General features: G+C 46.8%; 1 protein-coding gene across 2 annotated transcripts in view; it reads right to left on the bottom strand.

The window, feature by feature from the left end:
• Positions 1–3,355: 3,355 nt before the first annotated feature.
• Positions 3,356–8,738, bottom strand: part of KCTD10 (potassium channel tetramerization domain containing 10) — an 8,744-nt gene continuing 3,361 nt past the window's right edge. The window contains exons 2-6 of one of the 2 annotated variants that reach the window (XM_009334391.1): positions 7,135–7,304; positions 6,201–6,290; positions 5,440–5,492; positions 4,506–4,701; positions 3,356–3,903 (exon numbers count right to left, since the gene is read on the bottom strand). In XM_009334391.1, coding sequence (XP_009332666.1) covers positions 3,685–3,903; positions 4,506–4,701; positions 5,440–5,492; positions 6,201–6,290; positions 7,135–7,304 — 728 coding nt within the window. In that variant the 3' untranslated portion in view covers positions 3,356–3,684. The remainder of the gene's footprint in view (positions 3,904–4,505; positions 4,702–5,439; positions 5,493–6,200; positions 6,291–7,134; positions 7,305–8,738) is intronic. The other variant, XM_009334392.1, reaches the window with a different exon arrangement.

The raw sequence follows: 8,738 nt of genomic DNA, 5'->3' as shown, positions 1-8,738 counted from the left end.
ATGAAATATCTTCTAATTTATTGTGTTATATTAAAAAAAACATATTGCAAACATCAACCATACACTGAAATCCAGCTTAAGCTTTTTTGTGCATAAGTATAAAGTGGGAGGGAACGATTGTACAGAACAGATGAATGTGCTGCTATTGTCCATGAAATGGAACAACTCCATTAAGACTGAAACTTTGGTTCTGCCGACCCTTTGCTCTAAGGTAAGACTGGAGCTTGGAGCCTTCTACAAGGCTCTAACCAGGTGATGTCCTGCAGCAGGCGGAGCTCAGGGTGGGATCCAAAACCTGCCTCATGGAAATACAGGAGCAGCTGCTTTGATGCTACAGCCCCACTGGTATAGGTCAGGGAGCTTTAAGCCAGGGGCCGGTGGTCCCTCTTGTCTCTACTGTGCAGCCCTAACTGTGTTACAAGCTGCAGACTTTAGTCCAGCTTTTCTGCGTTATGCTGAGGGACAAAATCACTTCCACAAGTAAGACTTTAGTCAGCTCTACTCTGCTGTACTGTCACTATTAGTGTCTGCTGTGGGCTGCTGGAGAATCAAAGCAGACGGGTCTGCACTCCCCGTTAATACGAGGTAGTACTAGATAATCTAAAGAGCTGCTTGTGACCAGGCCAGCTGCCCTGTACCCCAATCTTCACCTGAAAGCTGTAGAGGCAAAACCATTTACAGTAAAAAGGCTCAAGAGCTGAGAGCATTTGTGCAATGGCATTAACTAAGTCTCTCTCCACAGACCAAGGACAAGTGGCCAGTAGGTACAGGACATTCTACTGTGACAGCAGTACATCTTTACTACACAACTACAGCACGCAGAGGGTTGTCAGGAGTGTATTAAGGCAGAGCCTGCCTGTAAATGCAGTAACAAAACTGAAACTTACTCAAACTCTCCTGGAGTGACTTACTAAACCAATAGCTAGATAAACTGCTGTACAAAGATTAAAAATAATCATCCCCTGTTTTTTAAGAACTTAGTCTGCAAAACCTGAAAGAGGAAGTCCTGAAGCCAGTTAAGAATCTATTTACAGAGAAGTTAATCACATAGATGTCATCTGTCAGGTGCTTAGCACTGGTGTCAACACATGTCATCTCCTGGAGCTGAACCTGCTCTTGCACCACAGGATGCAACTGGATTTTGTTTGAGCAGCCAGTGCTGGGTTGCTGGAGTCTCCCCTGCACTGTATGGGGAAAGAAGGTAGTTCAGCACAGAACGACAGGAGTCTCACAGGAGGGAGCCAGCTCTCTAGCGTTAATGAAGCAAGCAGGGTTTGCTGCAGGACTATCAGCATATTCTACAGTCATCAGCTGGCGTTTCCTTTTCACCCTCTGATGGCCAGCAGGAGCACAGTGGGACCGTTGAGACACGGGAGTCAGACAGAATGGCTTTATATAGTGCAGAGTCTAGACCCCTTCAAGGGCAGTGGATCTGTTACAGATGCTCAGAAACCCATAAACAGCCCCATAACGTGCCAGTAAGTGTCAAAGTACGCCGTGCTGGAGAAACAGAGCAATCCAGAGGACTTTCCTTCCACACTCCCCAGCTTATCACGTAAGGAAGGTAAGAAGGGAGAGGCACTGGGTCCTTCACAACAATCTGCACTATGGACTATGGACTACAAACCCGGTGCGTTGCAAACACTTGTAAGTGCAGCTTAAAATAGAAGCCTGTAACTGTCAGGACATAGCTGAAGCTGCCGAACTATGGTATAACTGATATATCTGTTTACTGTTGAGCTCTTATAAATCAGTAGGTGAAGAAGAAAGAGTAGAGGAGACAGGTACAAGAAGTTACAGACACAATGTCTGCAACTTAGAAAAGTCTTTGGTTCCTAGAAAGATGATCTCAGCCTAACTTTGAAATCTTTTTAGCTTTACTTGATCCAAAATTGTACCACTGAGCAAACGCTTAATGCTTTATTTTAGCCTCTACAGACAAGCTATACATAGTTTGGGATGTAACTGCTATTTGAAATAGAAGCACTGGAGTAACGTAGCTGGTGATGCTGACAACACCTTTGGTTTTTAAAACATTAACATGCCATTAACAGCCCTGAGCCAGGAGCAGGAATCCTTGCAGCAGGAAGTCAGGCAAAAACAAATAACCGCCTCACTGAGGAACAGAACATGGAGCTGCTGCTCCCATTAAGACCAGCAGCTATCATCATTAGATATTCCAGATGAAGGGTCAAAAAAATCTAAAATAGGCCGAAGTACTCTGGTGCCTGATTGCAAGTTTAAGACTTCCTACATTGGGTTTCTCTCTCTCTCAGGATTTGTTACACTAACCATTACAGCTGTGGCTCTGCTCATTATCCTTTAGCATCCAGTCCTATTGAATAATACACGATCTTCCACTATAATTGTTACTTGACTCCACAATAGGCAACAAGAGACAAGGAGGTAGATAACATTCATTTATAATAAAAAAGTACTCTTAGAAAACTAGACTACGTAGGTCTTCTCTACACAACATTTTAGCTCTGCCCTTTCACACACAGCTGCCATTTCTGAAAAGACTTGGAATATGCTCAGGATAAAGTCAAACAAGGAATAACCACCTCTGGGCCACTGCCTACTCCTCTTCCCCGCAGTACTCGCGTTGCCCTCGCTCAAAGCAAGACAATGCTCCTGTATCAGTTACAGAACTGAACTACGGCTGCTGGCCTCCTACCTACGCTAGGCTGGCATGGAGTGTTTGGACCTGTGATGACTACTGCTTTACCTGCAGTAAAGAAAGCGCAGCTTACTGACCTGCGACCTGATGGAAATAAACTCCCCAGCTGAGACGCGGGGTCAGACAGAAGTTCTAAGCGCTAACTGGTAGCAACGCCACCCTAAGGAAAAGCAATCAATCACATACAATTTGCTCCTGATTTTCCTTTTGGAGGAATTTTAACATCTTCCACCCTTGAACCGCACAGATAAAGCAGGGGTGGGTCTCCACAGTTCGGTGCTGTAGAAACTCCACTGAAGCCTTCGGGGAGCAGGTCCCGAGAGCTGTAGGGAGCCACAGCCAGCCACCCGGCAAGCCGAGCCCAAGCAGCTCCCGCTGCTCCCTCCCACCGCTCCAAGAGGGCTCCCTCTGCCCCCCCCAGCACTACAGGAATCTAGTCAGCACGTGTCATTTGTCCTTCTGGGAGTCACACCGAGGCATTTCTGAGCGACCACCCCTATCACCTACAAGGCCTGGGAGAAAGGGAGCTCTGCAGTAGCTCTGGTGTGTCTAGATCACTGCATTTCTCCCACGCCTGAACGCCTAGGAGACAGGGTCAATGAGTGCCTGGAGGGAAGGTATACGGCTGACTGACCATTTTTTGTGTTTGTTTTTTTGTTTTGTTTTGTTTTTAAAGTGCAGGATAATTACTAAAGCCAAAGGAAGCCAGCCCTCTTCCTCTCTAGCCACGAAACAGCAAAGACAAGAGTGCTAAAAATTCAGGGCATTTCTCCAGATGCTCAATAGGTCCTTACAGTACCTATCGTATGCCCAGTAACCTTATTTATTCTTGTCCTAGAACTACTGCATTTAAATACCCCAAATAATCTAGTTTGTTACAAAACGTAATTTACAGACTTTGCTAAACAGAAGTTAAACCGCCTGGTCCTCTGCTGCAGATAATCCATCAGACGAAGGGCAGCACCTTCCAGACAGAGCTGCGCAGTCTGCGGCTGTTGCTCGGCTCACTGATGCAGATGGGCCCTGTCATCCGGACGTTTAATATGAATTCTTCGCACGCGTTCAATGCGCTCTCGCTCCTCATCTTCATCTAAGTGATGGGAGCGGCCAGCTGCCCCTCCTGTGGCTTCCAAGAGCGCGTTGTCGGGTCCCCTCCCGTCCTGGGACTCGTACAGCAGAATGTTCAGTGTCTCCTCGTAAATGCGGGCTTCTGGGAACTCCACCTACCCACCCAAGAAAGAGAAGGTCACTCTCACCTATTGCCAGTCACCGCAGGCACCAGGTTACCTCATTTTTAATTCCTGATAAGTTCTTGCTTTTAAAATTTCATAATTGCACTCGAGCCACAGAAATCCTCTCTAGCACAACCGTTTCTGTTTCATTATTTGCTTTCAGCTTTTGAGACCCAGCAACCAGGGTTTTTTTCAGAACTGGCCTGCCCGCAGGGCAGACTCAGTCAGATTTCTCCTGGGAAAGGTAAGAAGGCACGGGGAAGGCATACCATGGCTCAGCAGGATCTCTCTTTACATAGGGATGTAAACCAAACTTGGTTAAATGCGCAAGTTTGTCTAAAGATAAAGAACTGGACTGAGCTTGCATTATGGAGTATCACAACTGCCCTGTGTTAAGTGAAACAGCCAAGCAGTCCCCGCCCTAACGAACCCACAGGATGAGCTCCGCTGTGCTGCTCCCACTTTGAATGGCATTGATTATTCTATAGAGACGCTAAACAATGAAAGGAGTGTTCAAAATGGAACAGATGTCAGGATGCCAGTCTGACAGCAGCTGGGCCTGTTGCTGGAAGCATTCAAGGATTTACTCGTACCTTTGTCTGTTTTTTCTCAGTAGCATAAACAATGGAAGTGCAACAGACTTCGGCAATCTTCCGCCCCTGCCCGTAAAAAGACCAGCAGCAGATCTCATCTCCAATCACATCTTTTATAAAGAGCACTCTCCCATTAAACCTCAAGGACAGCTTATCGAATAGCTCAATGTTCTTCAGCATGTTGTCATCAGAGTTGCTGTGAGAGATGAAGGAAGGCAGCAGTCACGTTAGGGTAATTAAGACAGCACACAGAATGGAAGGGGGTGCAGGCAGTGAGCATTTACAGGCCCGTACGCCCAGTTTCCTTTGACTTACTGTGTCTCTACCAAGGTAGTGTTACAGTTGGTATCCAGGACTGCAGTGGATAACTCATTTGACTAGTACAAGCAAGAAAACCTGCTGCTGAAGAAGCAGTAATACGACATCAACAGTACTGTGAATAATACTGTCCAAGGCCATTTCATTTGTGTACAAAACTCTATCACCCAAATGAAACCATTCCTAAGCTCAAACTCAGCACCAACTGGTTGGAAGCAGCGTTGTATCACGAAACATACACAGACATAAGGAAAGGGGGACAAGGTCCCAGACTTGATGATTTTACCACTTATTGAGACCACTGCACCATGGAAGGCTTCCTGTATTCAACTGATGTGCTGTAGCCCACGGGGAATGCAGGCCAGCAGTTGGCCAGGAGTCTCTGCCAGCTCCACCTAAGTATTAGAGGAACTCCTCTGGCACAGAAGTAGCACATGCTTAGCCTTCCGTCGATGACAGTAGGCTCCCTTCTGACAAAAGCTTGAAATTAACTGGGGAAAAATTGAGTGCCTGCCAGCACCAATCTGTCATTGGTTCTGAGTGAAGAAAAAGCAAATGCTTATCATAGATTTTAGTCTATGAAAAACTTCAAAGAAGTCCAGCTGAAGTCATTTACCTGGTGTAGGAGTATTTGTTGTTGCTTCTGTTATATAGCAACTTCACTGCTGGCTGTAAAAAACAAACCACAGATCAGTTACAGGAAGTGCAGTAAGAGCTGGAATCTCAGCTCAGTCCCAGACCCCACAGCACAGAAGCTGCAATACGATATGACACCATCAGGCCCAAGCCCAGTGGGATTTTGTTGTTGTTGTTACTGTTGTTGCTGCAAAAACTGTCATGCACGGGTTGGCAATGGGGCTGCAATCCCTTCTGACCCCGTCTGTGACTAGATCATAACCCGTTCTCACCCGCTCTCTGCCTTTTTGCCAAAGCTAATCGTTATCTCCACCACCCTCCCCTCTACCTGCCACAGCGAGCAGGCTTCCAGAAGCAGGAGTCATTGATTCACTTTAGCTAAAGAAAGTATCTGTTGTTAATAACCAGAGTGGACAAATAAATGGAAGATCTAATAGCCCTGAGGATCTGCTCGATCAGCCTGCTACTGCCTACGCCCTCTACTTTAATTCCTTACGTGGAGAAATACATGGCCAGGCCCAGCCTGAGCAACATTTGACTTTTAATTCAGGAGAAATGTTTAGTCTGCTGTAGATTTTCAGTGCTTTGCAGCTCAGCAGTTGAAGTACATGTATTTTAGGGTAAGGCCATTGTTGAAAACTAAAGACCATTTTCTAAAGAATACTCGGTCAAGGTCCCATGCAAGCCCGAGGCAGCAGGCCAGCACCCTCCCAAGCCACGGCACAGACTGGCCTCTCTTACCTTGTTAGAAGTGGCTATAAGTTTTTGCTCTTCTTTGGAAGACGTGATGACTGGTACCTTGCAGAACGGCTCATATGCATCTTTGTTCTGCTGAAACAAGAATCAAACAGCAGCTGAATGTAAATAGGCCTTAGGGCACGCTCCTGTTAACTGGGAAGGTCCTGCATATTCTGTGCTGAAGAGTTCAGTCTGCAATCTGTCCTTACACCGCACTGAGTGGCCATTTCTGGTCCATGCTCTGAACCAGGCTGGCACTCCAGCTACCCGGCAGCATTCCCCTGGGACCACCTGAGACGTTCATTTCCACTCTCTACCACTCTGCAAACACAGGGACTGAATGTTGTGTACCTATTTAAATGACAGGATCTGGAATGTGGCTTCGCTCAAACAGGACACCAGTAAGAGTGGCTTCAAACCTAAGATGAGCACCCCAGAGGAAAACAAAGAACAAAACGGGACTCCCAGCAGCCTGTGGGATACAAGAAGCTGCTCTGGTCTGGCCAAAGGACCTACCCCATTCTGGCTGATGCTGGAAGTATTAACTTCTGTCACAGAGCTCGTGTTGATGACAGATCATTTCAGCATGTAAGACCCTGACGGCAGTGGAGAACACAGCAGAGGAGCCACGCTGCTGCTCCTTGCATGCTCCCGGCAGCCAGCGGAGGGAAACTGAGCAACTGTTTATCCCTCACTGTAACTGGGTAGCACTAAATGTTGAGAACAACTCGGTACGTTTTTCTGGATGTGACCAGACTCCAGCAGATCAATGACATGAAGTATTTCAATTTCATCCCAGCCTCAAAAAGGCACCAGGTGGAAAGTAGCAGAAAATCTTGCTCTGCCCAGATGCTGCTTCCCACCCAGAGCAGCTTCCTCTTCTTGACCCCTCACTGCAGCCAGAGTAACCTGACTCCTCCCTAGCTCTGCGACCTACCTGCAAGGCTGCTTGGCACTCATCCACCAGCCCCTGGACCAGGTAGTACTTTGCTTCAGCCAACAACTCTTCTATCTCCCTGCGGCTCTCAGGGAGCGGCACAGCCCCGTCACGCAGGTAGTTCAGTATTGTCCCAAAATGCTTTCCACAGCGGTCAATCAGGATCCAGCCTAGGGACAGAAGAAGACCACAGTAGAGAAGAAGCAGAGGCAAACGCGGCAAAAGGCCTTGACACTGGCCTGGGACTGCTGTACCAAGCAGGTTCCTGCCAAGAGAGACTAAACTCCAGTTCCTTGCTTGAGCTGGTGAGCAGAGGAGCAGAAAACACAGGGAATTTATCGTCTCCTTCTGTGTTTCAAGTGCAGAGTATGTGGGAGTAAGGTAGGAAGCTCACTTGTTTCTCATAGTTCCCCAGTTATTGACAAATGATTAACTGAAACAGAAGAATGAATACTTCTCATTCTCAAACTAACCAGCTCTGTTCTTCCTCTACTCCTGAAGCCCTGACACGTTCTATTATCTTCTTGCCTTCTATCTTAGGGCCCGGTTACATATATGTGTGGCTGTTTCTCGCAGACAGCTTACTAGAGCCAGCCAGACGTGACTGTCTAAAGGTTGTTGCACCTGAACACAACACGGGGACCCACCGTGATCCACCATCTCCAGATGTGCAAAAAGGTCGGCAAGAGAAAGGCAGCACAGACTTTGGCAGCGTCAGGCAAACACTGTTTCAGTCTCTCTATTCCCAAAGTGCATTAATTTGGTAGAACAAAGTGGTTATTAGCACGATGTCTTAAGCTGCTGAAAGACATGACGCGACAGCATGCGTAAGCAGAATGTAACGTGCAGCCCCTGCCCTGGAGCTCACCAGCGCTGCTATGTACTGACAACGGTGTGAAGAAAAGAAAACAGAGCTCCAACCCACATGCTTTCCAGTTAGCTGGCGATCAAAGGATCTGCGCTGCACCTCTTGTTGCCAGTCTGTTGCCTGAATCAGGCCGGACCCTGAGCATTGTTAGGCAACGTTGAGGCTCCAGTTTCCATAAATGAACAGATGGCCACTCTTACAGGCTGCAGCTCAGGAATGCAGCGAGGAAACGCTTGTGGGGAAGGAGTCATATTTTGGACAAATAAGGAAAGTAGGTTAAAGCAGACCCTGTATGTTCTGCATGAATGGAATTACTAGTAAAGTCTGAACATTTGGTTCAATTTGGAAAGTGAACACAGCCCTTTCATGCTGTTCTGTGGAAAACTGAGACATTCTCTAGCAGTTTACTACAGGCTTTCCATCTCCCTCGTTACCCTGCTGTCTACATAAAACACAATGTATGCTCGCAATTGTAATTTTACAGACTGTAATAACAAACGAAAAAGCTGGAGGCAGAAGAACTAGAGACAGAGAAATCAAAGAACAAAAGCCTGATCCAGGGTAATGAATACAGTACACCTAACCAACCAGAGCAGAAAAAGCCCATTTGTCAATGCAGAGGTATGTAAAGCAAGATCACCCATTTTAAAGAGAAGAGCACAAGACATGGTAATAAACAAGGACATCCATATTCCAGAAATGCAGCTGTTGACAGAGTTTACTAGAGTACACCAAC

Source organism: Pygoscelis adeliae, unplaced genomic scaffold (genome assembly GCF_000699105.1).
Source record: "Pygoscelis adeliae isolate BGI_AS28 unplaced genomic scaffold, ASM69910v1 Scaffold262, whole genome shotgun sequence".
Lineage (NCBI taxonomy): Eukaryota > Metazoa > Chordata > Aves > Sphenisciformes > Spheniscidae > Pygoscelis > Pygoscelis adeliae.
This window is presented reverse-complemented; position numbering and strand designations above follow the sequence as displayed.